The sequence below is a fragment of the Lissotriton helveticus genome, chromosome 3_2 (assembly GCF_964261635.1).
Source record: "Lissotriton helveticus chromosome 3_2, aLisHel1.1, whole genome shotgun sequence".
Classification (NCBI taxonomy): Eukaryota; Metazoa; Chordata; class Amphibia; order Caudata; family Salamandridae; genus Lissotriton; species Lissotriton helveticus.
Window position 1 is genome coordinate 134,594,758 of NC_136062.1, and position 21,725 is coordinate 134,616,482.

Sequence of the window (21,725 nt, forward strand, 5' to 3'; positions counted from 1 at the left end):
TCTTTTGTTGGTCTTCATTAAAGCGTCAATCATCAGAAACCTGCATATCTCTATCAACTGCATAGTGCCGCTAGGTGGCAGCAGTAGCTTGAAACCAAGCCAGGCTACATAACTGGAACGCAAAAAGCAGGCTCGTCGGGGAAAAGGCCTTTAGCATGTACGTATGTATTGATCCTGAAACCCACAAACAAACACACGACTTATGCTAAAAAAAAAAAAACATTTTGAAAGCAAACCCAGATAGGTTCCCAAGAGGTTACTGGGGTTAGACCTGCACTTCACGAAATAACACCGTTCTTAAAAATAGTTGATACAAGCTTTCAACGAGAGTTAATTTGCAGAACAGGTAATATCTGTGTAAAAACGGTCGAATAACTCCCGGTGCTGTCAGATTACAATGATGGGCGCTTTGACTTAAGGTGAGAGACACTCAGCCGACGCTGTGAGAAGTGAGAACTCCTGAAGTTAGAAGGTAAGATCTTTGGATACTCATTTGGACCGCGACAGAGGCGATAACCAATCCACAGCAGGATCAAGATGAACGCACGGCCAGCACCTCCGAAAGTCTCTTAACCCCAGACTGCGTGCGGCCGGAGTTCTGCTCGGACTCAAACATCGCACTTTGAGGGTTAAAGGACATGAGCAAGCACTGAGTAATCTTGATCCAAGCAGAAAACCACCCACTCAAAACTTAGATCAGGCACGGCTACCGAACAAAAGCTACTAACGAATACCAGCAACAAAAGCCATACGTTCCTCACGAAGTTACCGGTATTTTCACATATATAAGTACTATTTAATAAGAACTGTGGGTTGCATGGCACTAATGCGGCACTCCAAGAGGTTAAATCTCTTCCACTTCTGTGTACATAGAACAAGATCATTCCCCTTAAGGACAGCCTATTTGCTATCGTCTGGTTCTGAAGACCAGGTTGCTTAACTTCTTTATCACACTTTCTGGTGGATACTCTGGCCGCAGCTTCCTCACCTTTTGAATAGTTCTCAGGCATCAGACTGGATGCAGAGATTTTCAAGCATAACCCCTAAGTGTCAGTAGCTGACGACATGCAACTCCGCACCGTTGTTCCACTCCAGAAGTGACATGCAGAACCGCATATAAGCTCTACGCATGCGAACTGACGTCAGTTACTTTCTACGCTGCCCGTGGCCCCAGACGCAGAGACAACAGCAGATTGCTCTTGACCAGTAAGCAGATCTCTACACCTAGGAGCTTTTTAGACAGAAAAGAGTCCAGTTCATAGACCATGAAGGCAGGAGAGTCAGTGAGGAATTAGCAGTTAGATGGAATATCCACCAGAAAGAGTGTTACTAAAGGTAAGAATCTGTTCTTCTTTTGAACAGAAATTAGAGCAGTAGACTTTAGGTGTTGGGTAAGTGAAGTGGCTCAAACCAGAATCCTGCAGGACCGAGTGAGCTGGATAGCCAGGACCGAGTGTCTGGATAGCCAGGTCCTTTCATTGGACCTGGCTATCCAGACAACAATGCTTTCATGTGGAGCAACGCCCACATAACAGGCTCGCCAATGTTCAGAAGAAGGACACCATGTGCCAAAGTAGCGGTGGCAACCCTAGTCCCAGTGAAATGAGCCCACAAGCCTTCTGGGGGCTACTTTTTAGCCAGTGCATCGCAGATTTTGATGCAAAGAACAATTCATGGAGAAATAGTTTGTTTTTGGCACTGCTCTGCTCTTTTCGCTCCAGCAAATCCAACAAAGAGCTGATCATCTACACAATGTTCCCAAGAACAATTAATTTTAAGGGTGAGAGCTCTTAGGCATCCAGCCGGCGGAGTCTCTCCTCCCTAGAAGAGTATGGTAGAGCAAAAAATGATGGAAGGGTGATGTTTTTCTAGATGAGAAAAGGAGTTAACACATAAGAGAAAGGAGGCTCTGGTCCTCAATACCAGCTTATCCACCTTGCTGATGTTATATCTGTGATAAAACTGTCTTTAAAGCAAGCAGCGTAAAGGATCGTTGTGAAACGGTTCAAAGGGAGTACACATTAGGAACAGACTAGGCTGAGGTGCTACTAAGGCATGCTGAAGGGTGTAGGCGGAAACATATGTTGCAAATCCTTCCAAAAACGACTCACAAGTGATTTTAATAGAAAGCCAAAAGAGCAGGCAAGCCACCTTTAACTGTGCCCAAAGTAAGTTCTTGCTAGACTAAACACACCACAAAAAGCAAAACCTTAGAAAATGTGGCTTGAAGTGGATCAATCTCCCAATAACACACCAAACAACCGAACAACCCCACCACACACTTTGTGAGGCGATATTCACAATGCCTGCTAAAACCCATGAAAGCTCCCACAAAATGTCCCTCTTACCAATCACGATCATTGCTTAACCTTGATAACAAGAGCCTAGCAAAGCTGATAGTGAACTGAATGTCTCTACTTATGAAAGGCACGATTTCCTCGATTCAGTCAGGATTCTTAGCACATAGATCAACTTAAAATATTTTACGCACAACATTTGCTATTCAGCATCATCTGCATCTGGAGGCGTTTTTTTTTTTTTAGATGTCAAGAAGGTCTTCGACTCATTAGGGCGGCATTTTGTAATGCCCATACTAAATAAGTTTGGCATTGGAGACTGATTCTTAGAAACAATCACAATGTTATATACGAAGTCACCAGTCAGAGTGCTAGTGAACTGGTTGATGTCGGACCTTTTCCTGGTGAGGAGAGACACCAGACAGGGGTGCCCTCTCTCACCCTTACTCTTAGTAGCCTTGAGCCCATACATATATCATACAAAAAAAATCCTGAATCTCGGGTCTCGGATCATGGGATCTGCCTGGGCGCGTAGGCAGCTCTGAATACGATTGCCGATAGTGACACTTCACTACAAAAGAGGGCAGTTCGAGGTGTCGAACTATACTACTTAGTAGCTCAGATATTTACAACAAGGGGTGGTGAGGGACAGAGTCTCTGAATTAAGCAGAATACTCTCACCCAGTCAAAAGATCAGGGCTAGATCCAACACCGTTTTTTAGCTCATTGCACCATCCCAGTTTCAGAACCTGGCTGTATGCAAATTAGTCTGTTCCTGTCCCAGTGCATGATGGGAACAGGGCAAACCAAACTACAAAAGCCAATTCTTACACTGGGAAGGAAACAAGCTTCCGGGGACCGGTTTCTGGCATTACAGCCGTCTTCGGCCCGGCTTGCTTGAATCCTGATGGTGCAATGAGCAAGGGACTCATGTCCGAGTATACCCTTCCACGCTTAGGGTGGACAAAAATATTTACAACAAGGGGTGGTGAGGGACATAGTCTCTGAATTAAGCAGAATACTCTCACCCAGTCAAAAGATCAGGGCTAGATCCAACACCGTTTTTTAGCTCATTGCACCATCCCAGTTTCAGAACCTGGCTGTATGCAAATTAGTCTGTTCCTGTCCCAGTGCATGATGGGAACAGGGCAAACCAAACTACAAAAGCCAATTCTTACACTGGGAAGGAAACAAGCTTCCGGGGACTGGTTTCTGGCATTACAGCCGTCTTCGGCCCGGCTTGCTTGAATCCTGATGGTGCAATGAGCAAGGGACTCATGTCTGAGTATACCCTTCCACGCTTAGGGTGGACAAAAATATTTACAACAAGGGGTGGTGAGGGACAGAGTCTCTGAATTAAGCAGAATACTCTCACCCAGTCAAAAGATCAGGGCTAGATCCAACACCGTTTTTTAGCTCATTGCACCATCCCAGTTTCAGAACCTCGCTGTATGCAAATTAGTCTGTTCCTGTCCCAGTGCATGATGGGAACAGGGCAAACCAAACTACAAAAGCCAATTCTTACACTGAGAAGGAAACAAGCTTCCGGGGACCGGTTTCTGGCATTACAGCCTTCTTCGGCCCGGCTTGCTTGAATCCTGATGGTGCAATGAGCAAGGGACTCATGTCTGAGTATACCCTTCCACGCTTAGGGTGGACAAAAATATTTACAACAAGGGGTGGTGAGGGACAGAGTCTCTGAATTAAGCAGAATACTCTCACCCAGTCAAAAGATCAGGGCTAGATCCAACACCGTTTTTTAGCGCATTGCACCATCCCAGTTTCAGAACCTGGCTGTATGCAAATTAGTCTGTTCCTGTCCCAGTGCATGATGGGAACAGGGCAAACCAAACTACAAAAGCCAATTCTTACACTGGGAAGGAAACAAGCTTCCGGGGACCGGTTTCTGGCATTACAGCCGTCTTCGGCCCGGCTTGCTTGAATCCTGATGGTGCAATGAGCAAGGGACTCATGTCTGAGTATACCCTTCCACGCTTAGGCTGTTCCCATGATGCACTGGGCCAGGGACAGACTAATTTGCATACAGCCAGGTTCTGAAACTGGGATGGTGCAATGAGCTAAAAAACGGTGTTGGATCTAGCCCTGATCTCTTGACTGGGTGAGAGTACTCTGCTTAATTCAGAGACTCTGTCCATCACCACCCCTTGTTGTAAATAATTTTGTCCACCCTAAGCGTGGAAGGGTATACTCAGATGTGAGTCCCTTGCTCATTGCACCATCAGGATTCAAGCAAGCCGGGCCGAAGACGCCTGAAATGGCAGAAACCGGTCCCCGGAAGCTTGTTTCCTTCCCAGTGTAAGAATTGGCTTTTGTAGTCTGGTCTGCCCTGTTCCCATGATGCACTGGGCCAGGGACAGACTAATTTGCATACAGCCAGGTTCTGAAACTGGGATGGTGCAATGAGCTAAAAAACGGTGTTGGATCTAGCCCTGATCTCTTGACTGGGTGAGAGTACTCTGCTTAATTCAGAGACTCTGTCCATCACCACCCCTTGTTGTAAATAATTTTGTCCACCCTAAGCGTGGAAGGGTATATTCAGATGTGAGTCCCTTGCTCATTGCACCATCAGGATTCAAGCAAGCCGGGCCGAAGACGCCTGAAATGGCAGAAACCGGTCCCCGGAAGCTTGTTTCCTTCCCAGTGTAAGAATTGGCTTTTGTAGTCTGGTCTGCCCTGTTCTCATGATGCACTGGGCCAGGGACAGACTAATTTGCATACAGCCAGGTTCTGAAACTGGGATGGTGCAATGAGCTAAAAAACGGTGTTGGATCTAGCCCTGATCTCTTGACTGGGTGAGAGTACTCTGCTTAATTCAGAGACTCTGTCCATCACCACCCCTTGTTGTAAATAATTTTGTCCACCCTAAGCGTGGAAGGGTATACTCAGATGTGAGTCCCTTGCTCATTGCACCATCAGGATTCAAGCAAGCCGGGCCGAAGACGCCTGAAATGGCAGAAACCGGTCCCCGGAAGCTTGTTTCCTTCCCAGTGTAAGAATTGGCTTTTGTAGTCTGGTCTGCCCTGTTCCCATGATGCACTGGGCCAGGGACAGACTAATTTGCATACAGCCAGGTTCTGAAACTGGGATGGTGCAATGAGCTAAAAAACGGTGTTAGATCTAGCCCTGATCTCTTGACTGGGTGAGAGTACTCTGCTTAATTCAGAGACTCTGTCCATCACCACCCCTTGTTGTAAATAATTTTGTCCACCCTAAGCGTGGAAGGGTATACTCAGATGTGAGTCCCTTGCTCATTGCACCATCAGGATTCAAGCAAGCCGGGCCGAAGACGCCTGAAATGGCAGAAACCGGTCCCCGGAAGCTTGTTTCCTTCCCAGTGTAAGAATTGGCTTTTGTAGTCTGGTCTGCCCTGTTCCCATGATGCACTGGGCCAGGGACAGACTAATTTGCATACAGCCAGGTTCTGAAACTGGGATGGTGCAATGAGCTAAAAAACGGTGTTGGATCTAGCCCTGATCTCTTGACTGGGTGAGAGTACTCTGCTTAATTCAGAGACTCTGTCCATCACCACCCCTTGTTGTAAATAATTTTGTCCACCCTAAGCGTGGAAGGGTATACTCAGATGTGAGTCCCTTGCTCATTGCACCATCAGGATTCAAGCAAGCCGGGCCGAAGACGCCTGAAATGGCAGAAACCGGTCCCCGGAAGCTTGTTTCCTTCCCAGTGTAAGAATTGGCTTTTGTAGTCTGGTCTGCCCTGTTCCCATGATGCACTGGGCCAGGGACAGACTAATTTGCATACAGCCAGGTTCTGAAACTGGGATGGTGCAATGAGCTAAAAAACGGTGTTGGATCTAGCCCTGATCTCTTGACTGGGTGAGAGTACTCTGCTTAATTCAGAGACTCTGTCTATCACCACCCCTTGTTGTAAATACTTAGTAGCTCAGAGCCATTACACCAGGTGGTGGCATCACCAGATAGATGGCTTCCATGTTTTATGCCAGAGAGATAGAGCAGACTGACGATGCCCCACTTGAGTTGCTGTTGCAGCAAAGACTGCAGAGACGGGGTGTAGGTATCAGGGGGACTGTTGTAATGCCTATAACAAGCTGGGCATGGAAAACGTTGTGCTCATTAACCGGTCCCTCAAGCCCATATTCACTAGCCATCACTCTGACCTGCAATCCACACCAACCACTCATTAGGTAATCTATGGTGATATAGACCCTATCGAAAGTGGGGTAGACGGATCTGGCACATCTAAACCCCAATGGGAAGTTCATTACAATTCAATAAGCAATTCAAGAACCAATATGATCCTACCCTATTAGACATATTTACTTCTTTCCATTTACAAAATAAAGTGCAGGAAAAGTTGCCTGGGTTTCTAGGGCAGCCACACAGGTTGGATCGTGTGACTCAAGTGATCAAATTCACAGACTCTACCTTGCTTTACAACCCAATTTCCATGTCAAGGGTGGTCGGGCACGTGTACCACAGACACGCGTGGCAGTCTGAGATTGACAGAACACTAACCGAGGAGAAGTGAAGTATTGGTGCACACAGATTAGAAGGGAATCCATAAACCATAAACGTAAGTTACTCGCTTTAATTTCTTAGACCAGATGTATTTCACTCCAGGGAAACTGCACAAAATGGACCCGCCAGATCCTACATCTCCCCCAGTGTGGAGAGGCCCACAGGGTTTCTACACCTTGCTTGGTCCTGCCAGCCAATCTCTGACTACGGGAATGAGATTGTACATACTACTTCAGACATGATGGGATGCCGACTTGAGATGCAACCATTGACAATTCTACTAGACTGAGAAGACGATTCCAACCGGTAATTGGTGATTTGTGTCAATGTCACTCCTGCTACCAAACACAGAACATTTCCATTAGAAGTAATGGGGTAACCCAGTAACCCTCAGAACCTGGGTATGGAAACTAAACAACAATTGTTCTGTTGGGGATCACAATTAAATTGAAAAACAGTAATAAATACACAATAACACAGCATAGCCAACGAAGGATATATAAGGAAACACACACTGGCCACAATGGTTATAAAGGTACATCTTTTAGTGTAAACCTTATAGTGAATTAATTCACAATTCCTTGAATAGCTGTCCAAAGCAAACAAAACACATGGACTAGGTATACATTGAGTGAATAGGACGTGACTGGTGACAGAGTGCTGTAAAACAGTTGAATGAGGTGCCAAAATAATCATACATATAGACAAAACATTACATCATGATTGTCCACTTTAGAATACAATTGTCTCAAACAGATACATTATTTCCTTGTTTCATTGAGACTCTGTGTGGACGGATACATAAAAAGAACATCGACGTTTCGACCCTAGGTACATGCGCTGATTTGTGTGCATCTGTGACGGGTCTTAATCAGGACTAAAAGAAGGAGGAAGGTAGGACAGCCTGATTATAGGTAAGTATTTCTTTAGACAGGTCCTTCAAAGTGGGGGTGGAGAATGTGAGCCGACAAACTCCATGGCCATGCTTGACGAAAGAATTTCTTGTTTCTTTGTACAAGATCTTCTGCACCAGTAGGTGGAAAGATCGGGAGGAGGGGTGGCGCCGTGGCGATCAATGAGAGGCGTAGACGGAATCAGACGTCCTCGCTGCGTTGCCAAGTAATAAGGGTACCTAGACATGACAAGTAACTCACTGACATACATAACTACAGACACTGCTGAGAAAACACAATCTGTGAAGTCTGCTTGAAATTGAGGGCAAGGTGAGACTACATGCTGCTTGAACCTTGACTGGTTGAGGGGTGGTGGATGGGCGACAAGGAGGAAACTTTTATTACACAGGTCCAGTTTATAGATATTTGAAAGTATTATCTTTACAATGTCTCTCTATTGTGTTATTCGCACTAAGGGATAAGAGTCAGAGGGGCTCTGTGTCATGGAAAAGCAGGCAAGATGAAACAAATGTCAATGACAGGAGTATTGTCTACCGCGGTGAATGTACATGCATGGATCAGTTTTGTTTTTGACAAGAAATAAATAAAAATAAAAAAACAAAGGACGGATTTGGAGAAAAGGAAGGGAGAAGAGTCACAAAAAGCAGCAACAAGAGCCGCAAAATAACAATGTTAGTGTGAAATCATCAAACATGCGGTTAAGATTTCAAGGCGGTTCATTAAGCTCTTGGATTTTTTTACAACTATGTTACAGTGTCAATTAGAGCTCTGGCTGTAGTGAGGTTGACCCTAGCCTACTGAGCTCCATCCTACTCTACTCATTATTGCAATGAGAAATAGAAACAGGTTATGAACACGTTAAAAGCACGCATGAATGTAATTCTCATAAAAAGTCATAAATAACGAAAATACTATCCACCTGCATTAGTTAAAAAAGCAGTCTGCTTTCTAAAATGATGTTTAGTAACCACATTAGAAGGCCTTATCTTCTCGTTTCGCCTGTATTCGTGTTTCTGCTTGTGAACTTTGCTTTCAGCAGTTACGGTGTTACACTATTAACCATCTTTGACTGCAGTAAAGTACATTGGCTACCACAGAATTGAATTAACCCAGAATCAGAGGAACATACTAACATGAAACAAACCTCGCAAATCCTTCCCTTTAACGAGCTGTTTACACAAACCTGGGCGAACTGTTGCATCCCTTTCGACAAAACGGGGAAAAAAATCTTTTCACTCTTTTAATGGACTCAAAACAACAACAAACAAGAAGCTAAATAATATAAAGGTCGAATAATGTATACAAGTGAATTAATGCCATTAAAGGTGACCGCATGCAGTTTGCAGTTAGTTTAGTAGTAGAAAAGAAAGTCTTGTGTAGTCACCTGCCACTGCTGGGTTGCTGTGAAGAATGTCTGGAATGGTCTGACGGCTCTGATCTCTGGTCAGGAGATCGGGAACGGCTGCGGCGGGGCCTGTCATGGGATCGGTTGGAATGATCGGATGCCAGCGATTGAATTTCTGAAATGTCTGTTAAATAAAAGTTGATTTTTCAATGAAATGGCAATAGGATGGTGCAATGGTAAAATAAGCTTCTGTTAACACATGCACTTCTACAAATAAACCTCAAATATGGATTGCTCCACTGCATGCTGTTCATAAGAAATCATTTTCAAAACCCTGAAGCAAAGGTTTTGTCCATTTATGTATATCGGTCCGAGGTCCGGAATCAATAGACCTCCAGTGTTTGTCTTACCGTCGACACAAGGTCCTTAACGTACCATCTCTTTCAGAAGCATTTGCTGAATGAATACTGTCATCAAGATCTGGAACATTAAGCAGCGTTCCTCGCTCATCTCTTTGTACCACCATTTTCAGCTTGCCCTTGGACCTTTCTATTAAAGTCTTTGCATCTGATAACGACATATTTTCCGTCACTGTGCCGTTTATCTGAAATACAGAAAGCAGATATTTTTTAAAAAGGCAGATTAGATTCTCTTAGAAAAATGTATTTTCTGTGCATGTATTATTAATTTTGCCAAAAACCTTCCACCACCCTACCTTCTTTTTCGAATGAGAAGTATATGTTTTGTTTTCTAAAGTGAACATAAAACCGGAAGATAGCTCAAAGCTGTAAAATCACTTTAACAAAAAAAAACAGAAGCAATATTTAAGAATGACATATGCACACGTGTAAATTAAATTAAAGAAAGTAAAGAAATAATTCTATTTAAACGAGCTGAAGGAGGAAATGCACTATTTTTCAGCACTTGACCTATTCCCATTCTTGTGTGGATGGATTGAAACGTAGTGTGTAAAAGGATAAGCATAAGAGAGCTGTTTCTCTGCAACATGGCCCTAAAACATCTTGTAATTTAGAACGGAGTCAGTCGGACTGCACACCGACAGGACGTCAGTGGCGGTCCGATCACCAACAGTTCTTCAGGTCGAAAGCCGGATTACAATCCTGGTCGTCGGAGCCTAAATGGTCGCGGGGGTAGACCGCCGCCTCTGACAGGATCTGTGATCCAGTCGGGGTGTCTGTCGGAATTGTAATCCCAAATGGAGGTGCTGAGGAAGGCACCGCCGTCAGGATTACAATATCCCTTTCCGACAGCCTATTCATGTCGGAAAGACCACCATGAAAAGGCTGTCAGAAACGGATTGTGGGGGCAGCAAACAGGCTCCCATCCGTCGTGGGCCACTGCAAGCACAAGCCGCTGTGTAAAGGAGCACTTTGCGACAGCCAGCCTGGCAGTCGCATCGTAATTGGGCGCCCAGACCACTGCCTGCTTGTAGGCCTCTCTCCTTCTGCCGTGATAGTGCGTAGTGGTCCGACCGCCAATTATCCTGATCTGGGCCTAAATGTCTCACTGCACAGGCATTTTAAGGAGATAATGATTTTTCCCATAAAACTGCCAAGGCAAAAAAAAAACATTGGTTTTAAATTACAAGAGGCTTGAGGGCTATGTCGCTAAATAAGTGTTCTTATGCCTATCCCATCCTCTTGTTTCAGCGTCAGTCTATGCACAAGAATGGAATAGAAGTTCAAGTGCTGAAATGGGTCTCCTCCTTCCTTAATATCTCAATTTGTGTAAATGAAATAATTTTGATCAGCAACTTTACCCCTAAAATGTGGAGGGGAATTGGGGTCTACATTATCCCCACTGCACAATCAAATTGTATGTGGAACCTCTGAATGCTATAGTCAAAGAAAGGAATATAAATAGCATGCAGATGATAACGAACGTTACTTGAAAATCTCCAACCCATCTAAACTCTTTCTAGGTAATACAACAGACTGGGTGTTCTCTCTTAATTAAACCTACCCAAAACAGAGTTCCCACCCCTGAACAGTCCTGGCTACAAGTTATCCCTTTGAGGACTCTTCCCCCCCCATTGGTTCCTTCGGGTACATCTCTTGCATTTACCATAGATATAACTTAACTATGCATCCCCACATATTTAAGCTGGCCAAACCTGCGTCTTTGCAACTCTCTCTCTTCAGGCAGCTGAAGCCCATAACCCCACCAGCAGTTTAGAACAGTGGTGCAATCCATGGTTCTGTCTCACCTTGATGGTGGCAACACCATCAAGGGCTACCGAAACCTCAGCAGCACTGCTCAAAGCCATCTTATTCTTTGATGCATGCCTGGTGAAACGATCAAAAGATACATCAGACAGTATAACATCCTGTAGAAAAGTAAAATCTGCCCCCATGGTTACCCCCACTCTTTGCTAATGTTATTAAGTTAATCTGACTAGTCTGACTGGGATCCTGCTAATCAGCACCCCAGTCTCTGTGCTTCTTCCCTAAATTGGACATGGTGCGTACTTGGGTACACCCCAGATTAGCTACTCGTGTACCCCTGTAAGTCCCTAGTATATGGCACTAAGGTACCCAGGGAATAGGTTCACCAGGGGTCCCCTGTGGGATGAAGCATGCATTATGCCACCCATGGGAGACCACTCAAATTGTGCCTACAGGCCTGCCATTGCAGCCTGTGTAAGCTGGTGCTAGCACCACTTACGATGGATACAAGTTTTCTTATATCTAAGGTCACTGCACTTAATACCTATAAGTCACCGCTAAGGCAGGCCTTTCAATCCTAAAGGCAGGGTGCTCGGTCAAAAGTGTGGGGGTGACCTTGCATGAGCAGGACACCCCTACAATCCACGGAGTCCATTCTCCCGGGTAGTAAGTGCATCAGCCATTACGATACATAGAGTGGCCATGCGTCATTACGCGATGGCTAACTCTAAAATGGTTGTAACAAACCCGGTCATGTTTGGTATCAAACATGTTGGAATCATACCTCCAACACCAGAAATGGTGTTGAAGGTATGATTCCATGCACTGTGGGGCCTCTCAGTGCTCTCGGTTCCAATCTAACACACCCCGACAGCAGACTATGGCTGCTGCAGACTAAAGAAAAGATTCTGCCCTCCCGCTGCTGAGCCAAGCTCGGGTGGGGGAAGGCAGGACACTAGGTTTCCTGTCACAGGGAGGTGTGACCGACCACCTCTCAGACAGGAGGACTAAGTGTATTGGGCCAGGATGGGAGTGCTTGCCAGTGCCATTAGACTGATTTGAAGGGCACATTTTGTTGCCCTCCTTGCATAGTTCAGTTGGAACCAGTTGAGGGAGCCGTCGGCTCCAGCTCTGGCATGAAACTAGAAAAAGGACAGGTTTGTATCCTCCACACTGTCCAGCCCCTCCTGTGGGACGGACCGAAGAATTGTCCCAACCCATTCCTTAGGGTACTTAACTGCTTACCTGTGAGCGGTTCCTACGATTCGTCGTGGGACAAGATTCAGAACCAAAACCACTTCATCTTCAACCATCTGGGCACTTTGGACTTTGCTGGACTTCACTTTGGGAATCGAGATTGCAGCTGGTAAGATCTTGTAGCAGCAGCAGAGGAGCCCCAGCGGCATCGGAGGGTCCTAAAAGCCCCCCTCCCGCCCGCTCCACGGTGAATGCTTTTTGCTGCGCTGAGACCGCAAAGGGACGCTGACCCCCCCACACCCCCCCCTCCCCCCCCACACCCCCCGCACCGCAGCACCGAAGGCTGGATACGGTCACAGGAGAGACGACGGAGAAGTAGAGATTGCCCCCGGCGGCACCGGAGACTGGATGCGACCGGAGGCTAGGGCGCCCTGCCCAGAGGAGCGAGTGAAGTGAGCCCTGAGTCCAGCAAGAGCTGCAGGGGTGACAGAAGACTGAAGCCTGCCCCCACTGGCATCGGTGGATACCTGGTAATCAGTTGTCTGGCTTCTCGGGGTAATATAGGTTTGGAGCCCTGGTTTGTGATCACGCTCATACAGTGCACATATATCTACCAAGCGGAAGGGACTGAGCCAACTTCGGACTAAAACACTGCTTCTGCAAAAGTCTGCTGGCAAGATTCTGCTGGCAAACTCAACTCAACAGGCACACAGAGTCTTAAGGTATTTACTTCTCCCATCGCTCCCTCCCACCCGCCTGCTCACTTTAAAAAAACTACCTCCTTTGTTCAAAATGGCTGGGGCCATAAAACTGTAGGAATAAATCTCCCCCCCTTACCTCTGATATCCACGAGGCTCCTCAGCTTAACTCCCCCACACAGAGATAAGAATTCCTCCCAGCTAGACTGAGCATGGCTTGCTCAGATAGAAAGAGAAATTCCTTCCCTAAGCTCAAAGTAATAGCAGCAGACAGAGGACTAATATCTCTATGCCCCCTGCCTGCATGACTGTGAATGGAAACTGCTCCTCCCTGCTATCTATGTAACAGCAACAAACAGAGGACTACTATCTCTATCTCACCTATTTGGCGGCCATTTTAGACCAGTCTCCCTTGTGGGCGGCCATCCTGGACTAGTCATTTTCATCACTATCTGAACACATACTAAGAACTTTGTCATTTTAGACTAATCCCAACTACAGAGAACTTTGCTCAGTGATGTATCTACACCCTCCTGGGAAAGAATGCCTGCCTATTATTGCAATATTATATTTCTACCTATACTTTGAACATCTGTAGTGCACAGATTGCTACCTCATTTATGAATGACTGTCTGCCTATTATTGGATTATTACACCTCTACCTGTATTTTGAACAATTGTAATGCACAGATTGCTACCACATATACCTTTTAGTGCAGTATTATACTTCTACCTGTATTTTGAACACTGGTAATGCACAGACTACTACCTCAGATACCTTGGTTTCTAACTAATGCCATTTCTGATTTTTGATTCTTGATTCATGTACACTACTGTCTTCATCGGTGTTCTGCTCTTATAGTCGTTCCTATTCTGTACATTTCCGCAACCTGTACCCATCCCCGCTCTCCTCTCCTGTTATGCACCGATTGCTATCTCATATATCGCATACTTCTTCTGTATTCCGCACTATTCTACACAGTTCTGCAACCTGCATCCATTCTCACTCTTCTCTCCTGTAATGCACCGATTGCTACCTCATATATGTCTGGCTGCTCTCTAGGGTCACGTCTACCTGTATTTTGAACATTTGTAACACACAGATTGCTACCTCATATATTTTGATTGCTCTCTAGTGTCACTCCTACCTGTATTTTGAACATTGGTATTGCACAGATTGCTACCTCATATTTCTTGGTTGCTAATTAATGTCACTTTGATTTGTGATTTTGACTCATGTAAATTGCTGTTTGCATTTGTATCCTGCCCTTATATACTATCAGTATTATACCTACACTTACACCTTGTACTTTGGTTGCTAATTAATGACACATTGATTTGTGATTTTTGATTCATGTAAATTGCTGTTTGCATTTATATCCTGCCCTTATATACTATCAGTATTATACCTACACTTACACCGTGTACTTTGTAATTTACCGTATGTATTTGCTCTATTGCACACTCTTATATCCTGGTGATGCTGGTTGATAACTAGTGCCACTTTTGTAATTTATAACTTACTACTGTGTAACCTACTGTATGCATTTGCTTTTCTGCACATGTGTACCACTATAGTGCATTAGCGCATTCCCCCCATACCCACCCAATCCATCACCGCAACATGGATCCTATCGGCAAACACACATACAAAATCAACTACCCACCATCACTCACCAAAAAAGACGCCAAACGCTTTAAACACAACCTCCTTAGGTCACACCCTGAAACTCCCTTTGTTGACACCTACTTCTCACCGGTCAATGGATCCCTGAACACTGATATCATCTTCCACACCACACGCAGAGCTCAATGGAGAAAAGCGTTCCTCATCCTACTCACCGTCTCCTCCACCAGAAAATCCGCTCATAGCCTAACTCTCTCCATCACACCATCCCTAGTCTTTCCAGGCAGAGCCACCATCACTATTTACAATAACGGGATTGTCCTAGCACAAGCTACAGACAGGAACCTGGAACTGCTAGACAACTTGTTCCCCACTTTCAAAGAACACCTCTCCAATTCACGGACCAACACTCATATCTCCTCCAGTCCCACCAACCATGACCTCACAGCTACATACTCCTCAATCAGGGGCACACCTACCACCCCTGACCTCCCATCCCCCTCCCACAACCCCACTATCCCAATTCAGCTCTCAAGCACAGACACAGATCGCTCCCCCTCATACACCACTCACACCCCCGCCCCTTCTACCAACTCGCGGACCTCCACACATACCTTCAACACTCCTATCACACCTACAGCGAGCATTAACACTCCGCTCACCGCTGACAGCACAGCTCCCACCCTTAACACACCTAACTTAGTCCAGCACCAGAATAACACGCACTCCGACAAATCCCCCTCTTTATCCCCCCATTCTCAGTCCCCATTACCCTCTAACCAACTACGCAGAACATACCTCCTCTCTTAATTTAACTCCCCCTCCCCTCAACAGGATCATCTCCAATGCCGCTTCCCCTCCTACTCTCAGCCCCCACTATCCTCCCTGCACCCCCACCACGGCTATCAGTCTCTCAGACTACACCTTGACCCCCCCGCCTACCACCAATGCCCTCACTCATACCACCAACGTCCTCCCTACCTCATCCACACCCCTCCCACCCAAAAGCTATCGCCTCCCTAACTCCATCCCGCACACCAACACAACGCAGACCTGCTCGAACACCAGCCCTCTCCCCCACCTGCACACGAATTCCCTTGTCAGCCAATCACCCCTGACTGCCACCTCCACCCCCACCACCTCCCCCACGATGGACTACATCATGGCCACCCTCACTCAGATCAAAGAAGACATACACACCATCAAAGAACTACTCTCTACACACCCTATACACCCCTCACCCACCTCAACCTTCCCTCCCAACTTGTCCCCTACTCCGCCGGCTGACTCCCTCACTCAACACGCCTCACACCGGGCGTCAATCCCTGCTCATAGGCGCAGCAACTGCCCTCGGCCCCCGCATCACCCCTGCAACGTCTCACGCAACTACACCTCCCCGCCCAACTTGCCCCCACCCTTCCGACTAACTCTCTCACTCAGCTATCCCCCAATCTGACCTCAATCCCAGGTCGTAATCGCAACAACCGCCCTCGTCGCACCCACAACTCTTCTTCTGACCTCGACACACTCACCCTTCTCCGCTCCTATGACCCAGCCCCCCAAAATAACACAACCACCCCACACCTCAACATTCCCACGATACACTCAAATCCCCTTAGACCGCCGACACTAAACAGCAGATTCTCCATCCCCAATAACCTTAGAAAAGTCCCTCTCTCTCTAGAACCATCTACCACCCTCAACACACCCCGTCTCAAATGCACTCTTCTCAACTGCAGATCTGCCAAGAAACATTCCGCCGCCATTGCTGACCTCCTCTTATCGCGGGACCTTGACCTAATCATCTTGACTGAAACCTGGCTAACTGAATCTTCGACACCTATAATGGACATCTTGGTTCCTCCCGACTACCACATTATCAGGCTCGACAGAACAGGCAAAATAGGTGGTGGAATCGCATGCATCTACAGGAACAACCTCTCTGTTCAGAAAGTCAATTCCACCTCCCTACCATTCCCAACATCCTGGGAATACATCTGCCTTGACATTATTAGTGAGGGCAAACCGATATGCTCGCTTCACAGCATTTACCACCCACCCAGGGACAACTTCACCTTTTCCCAAGAAATAATGGAGTTGATCTCAACCAATTCCGGACGGCAACTCACCCAAATATACCTTGGTGACTTCAACCTCCACTGGAACGATCGCAACGACGCAGTGGTAAATAGTCTTAAAAATTTCCTCGATGCCCTTAACCTCACCCAAATATGCAACAGCCCGACCCACGAGAAAGGTTCTACTCTCGACCTGATCATCTCCAAAGAGGACTCTATCCAACTCGAGTCCATCCAACCCGGTGACTGGTCACATCATCATATTGTCACATTTTTTATCAATGAAAAAGTCAAAGTTAACCCGGCTCAACTCTCCAAGCCCAAAGTCTGGAAAAGAGACTCGAAAAAGCTCAACCCAGGCTCTTTGCCCCCTAACAGTTGCAACCTCCTACTGCCACCGACAGGCGCTACAGACGTCCAAACTCTGACTGACCACTATCTCAACGCTATGACCTCTATAATTAATGAGGCTGCACCTATGGAGCTGAAAAGAGTCTCTACTAAAATCTCCAAACCATGGTACGACGGGAGTCTCAATAAGGATAGACGAGACATGCGAATGGCAGAGCGTACCTGGAGATCAGCTCCCTCTGCAATGCACCTAAAAGAGCTGAAGAAAAAGAGAAACGCCTACTTCAGGAAAATAAAACGCTCAAAATCAGACTTCTTCAGCCTCCAACTCGACCAAGCAAAAAACCGCCCGAGAAAACTGTTTGAGCTAATCAGAACACAATCCAAGGAACAACCCCAACCGCTCAACACTAGGCGTGAGGCACCCTCCTGTGAAGACTTCGCTGCTTTCTTTATCCAAAAAACTGACAAAATAAAAAGCGATCTCCTCATTGACGCAAGCCTCTACTCCAAACCCCAATGCCTAGCACCCACTGAACCAAAAAACAATGCTACATGGTCAACCTTCGGCACATACTCGGAAGAAGAAATTGGCAAACTGCTCAGCACCCTGAAACCATCCAATCAACTCACGGACCCCCTCCCTGCCTCCGCAGTAAAAGACTTTACCCCTTTGCTTCTCCCTCTCTGGACTAAAATTATCAACAGCTCTCTCCAACAAGGAAGCATACCTGACTCCCTCAAAGTTGGTCAGGTCACACCTCTACTAAAGAAACCTACAGCCGACCCCTCTGATCTCAACAATTACCGTCCCATCACCAATATTCCTACTCTCGCCAAACTGTTGGAAAAATGAGCGCAACTACAATTGACTAAACACATTGAGCAATTTGATCTCCTCAACACCCACCAGTCAGGCTTCCGAGCAGGACACAGCACAGAAACTGCTATGACTCACATAATTGACGACGCACTTCAAATGCTAGACCAAAACGACACCTGCCTCCTCATCCTTCTAGATCTCTCTTCAGCATTCGACACCGTTAAACATGAGAATCTACTAGAACTACTAAACACAAGAATGGGTTTATCTGGAACTGTTCTCAAGTGGTTCACTTCCTTTCTTCACAACAGGTCGCAGAAATTCAAGAGCAACAACCTGATGTCCTCGCCAATACCTGTAACGCTAGGCGTCCCCCAAGGATCCTCTCTATCCCCAACTTTGTTCAACCTAGTCATGGAACCTCTCACCTCCTTGCTACAAGCATCCAACGTAAACTTTCACATGTACGCCGATGACACTCAGCTATATCTCAAGCTACAATCCCCCAAAGACATCTTGCGTCTGAACTCAACGATCAGAAGCACCCAATCTTGGCTGGCTGATAACCACCTCAAACTCAACGCTATGAAGACTGAGTTCCTTCTGATCTTACCTCCCACGAAAATATCTACCACACAAACATGGCTTAAGCACCTAACAGCACTCAATGTCCAACCGACCATAGTGGATTCAGCAAAATCTTTAGGCATAACACTTGACACCAACCTCAACATGCAGCAACATATCAGCAAGGCAACAAAGGGAGCGAACTTCCAGATCAATACTCTGAGGAAACTTAAACCCTACCTCCCAGCCAAAGACTTCCAAACAGCAGTACAAACGCTAGTCATCCCACGTATTGAATACGACAGCACCGCCCTCTGCGGACTCCCCCTAACTACTACCGCACCACTAAGAGCTTCTCTGAATGCTGCAGCGAGACTCATCACTGGGTCAAAAAAGCACTCCCATATTACCCCTGACTTGAAATCCCTGAATTGGCTGCCTTTTGAAGCCAGAATACATCTGAAAATCGCCTGCATGACACACAAGGCGGTACACCTAAACTCACCCGGCTACCTCGCTCAGAAACTGACAATCTCTGGGGGAATTAGAAACACGAGAGGCACAAACAATCTTCTGCTGAAACCTCGAAGATTCCGGAAGGAAAAAACATACAAGCGCTCCTTCTCAGGATTGGCGCCTAGGATTTGGAACTCACTCCCTCCCAAAACCAGGCTTATCTCTTCCACTACACTCTTTAAAAAAGAAGTAAAAGCTATCCTCATGGCTAAATACACTTGATCTATTATCTCGAACTCTGTTAACACCCTGCACCGATCTGTTCTACATGCTTGACCCATTTACTTATTTGTATGAGTTGTCTTATTACTCACGTGATGGGCTTTGCAGCCACCTATTTGTACTGTGTGATCTATTGATTTATTGTTTGACTATGTTCCCTCATGTACCCCTCTATGTAAAGCGCTCTGATATCTGTGAAGATCTTGTTCGCGCTATATAAAACTTTGAAAATAAATAAAATAAATAAGTAGTCCTGCCAGCCTTATGCCACATCCATGCCTGTGCTCCATATAGGTTCTTCCACAGGCCTGTGCACGTCCAAGACACCCAAAGGAATTTCCACTGAAATGAAGGAGTCACTTCTCTGCTGACCGGTCGGCTGTCCCTGAGCTCCTACGGATTCCAAAAGTTTCAGCAATACAGCTGGTGCCTCTGCAACTGCCTCGAGGCCTGCAGGGTCTTCAGTGCAAGTTTGAAGCCAGTATCCCTCGTCAAAACTGTTGGAGCATTACCCCTGTGCACCACATCTTCGGGCTCCAAGAAGCTCCAGCCTCAAGCATATTTGTCTTCACTGCATCCTCTGCACCTTGAGCCTTCATCATTGATGAGTTGCTCGAGGTCCTCAAGCGACTCCTGTGCCTTCAACCCGTCGGTCCTCTTGAGGGTCTTTGGCTCCAGTGGGCTCCCCTGCTTGCTCAGGTCTGCTCTGACTTACCTGCGCACGGTGAGTCGCTTGGACCTTGCTAGTCCCGACACTACCCTTTTCGTCTACAAAGTTTGCTGCAGTTGCCAAGGCTTGTTGGTGCCCCCGACGTACACCGAATCCCTGGTTCTTAATATCTGGTGTGGGACAGGTCGTGGATGGCTCCTGGTCTTCCACAGCATCGCCTAGTCCGCACAGCTGCAGGTACAAGGTCACTGTCAACTCACCTGCATTTACGACATCGGTGGGCATTCATCTTTCGTGCCTCCTAGCCCCCCAGAAACTGTCCCCTCTGCTTGCAGGTACCTCACATTGTGCATTCACCTCTGGGTTCCACCAGACTATTTCACCTTCTTCGCCAGCAGAATCTTCACTGAAGTACTCCATTGTGGTCTACGGCCGTTTCCGACGTCACTTTGCACCAATGCACCAGGCTTCCCTGGTGTAGGTATCTTGATTCCCGGGGTATCCACGGGTAAGGTGACTCTCCAACCTTCCATCATCCATAGTGCTTCTTCAGGGTCCTCTGACAAGGGTCCTTCTTTTTAAAAACTGCAACCTAGACTTACCCACTGACTTGTATTTAAGCATGTGGTCGTGTTACCACTCTGCACATGGACTCCGTCGGGTTCCTGGGTACTTTCCTTGGGTGGTTCTTTGGGTCTCCTGCTCCTCTACGTCTTCTGGGTCCCGTCTCGACTTAGGTTTTGGTTCGCTTTCCACTTTCTTAGAATATGGAGTGATCTCCCCCATGAGACCACTGTGTATTTGTGCAACTTACGTGTTCTATTACCAAAGTATTGTGTGTTTTATGAGTATATCTCCAGGGAGGAAATATTGCAATGTGTTAGTGAGTGTTTATAATAAAAGGAAAATGCTACTTACCAGTATGCATCGGTTCTTGGCATGTAGAGCTGCAGACTAGTCACTTTGCATTAGATCGCCATCTGGTGTTGGGGTTCGGAGGGTTGCACCTTGTTATTGTCTTGGAAAAAGTCTTTGTAGTCACGAGATAGGTAACGCCTCCTTTTGGACGATAGTGCGCTTGGGCATCGACTCCATCCTTAGATTGTTTTTCGCCATGATGGTAAATGATGGAGTTAGCAGAAAAGAAAAAGATGTCCATGTGTGTATATCTAAGTAAGATATTACTGGAACAGATACAGGTCACGGTGAGGCGGGTGGGCGTGTACTACTCTGCAGCTCTACATGCCAAGAACAGATGCATACTGGTAAGTAGCATTTTCCGGCATATGAGCTGCAGATAGTACACTTTGCATAGACTGTACAGCAGTATGTCCCCTAGCGGTGGTCACTTGTATCGGTTGTAGTAGTTTGCAAAAGTATTTTAAGAACAGCGTGGCCCACAGAAGCTTGCTGCTTGGCTTGCACGTCAACACAATAGTGTTTAGTGAAGGTGTGTGTTGTAGACCATGTTGCTGCCTTACAGATGTCTTCTAGGGGAATGTTCCCATAGAATACCATAGAAGCCCCTAGTTTGCGTGTTGAAGGCACCCTAGGGGGAACTGTTAATGTGTGTTTGGCTTGTTGGTAGCATATTTGTATACACTTAACAATCCAAGCAAATAAAAAGGTTCCCTTTGGACTCACCAATTTCAGTTACTCCAATCACTCACACTGCAGTCACTCAGATGTATTTTCTACCTGAAACACTTCCATAAGT

General features: G+C 46.3%; 1 protein-coding gene across 5 annotated transcripts in view; it reads right to left on the minus strand.

The window, feature by feature from the left end:
• Positions 1–21,725, minus strand: part of TJP1 (tight junction protein 1) — a 736,246-nt gene that overhangs the window by 421,354 nt on the left and 293,167 nt on the right. For all 5 annotated transcript variants that reach the window (XM_078684928.1, XM_078684927.1, XM_078684925.1 and 2 more), the window contains exons 7-8: positions 9,509–9,677; positions 9,113–9,257 (exon numbers count right to left, since the gene is read on the minus strand). In XM_078684928.1, coding sequence (XP_078541054.1) covers positions 9,113–9,257; positions 9,509–9,677 — 314 coding nt within the window. The remainder of the gene's footprint in view (positions 1–9,112; positions 9,258–9,508; positions 9,678–21,725) is intronic.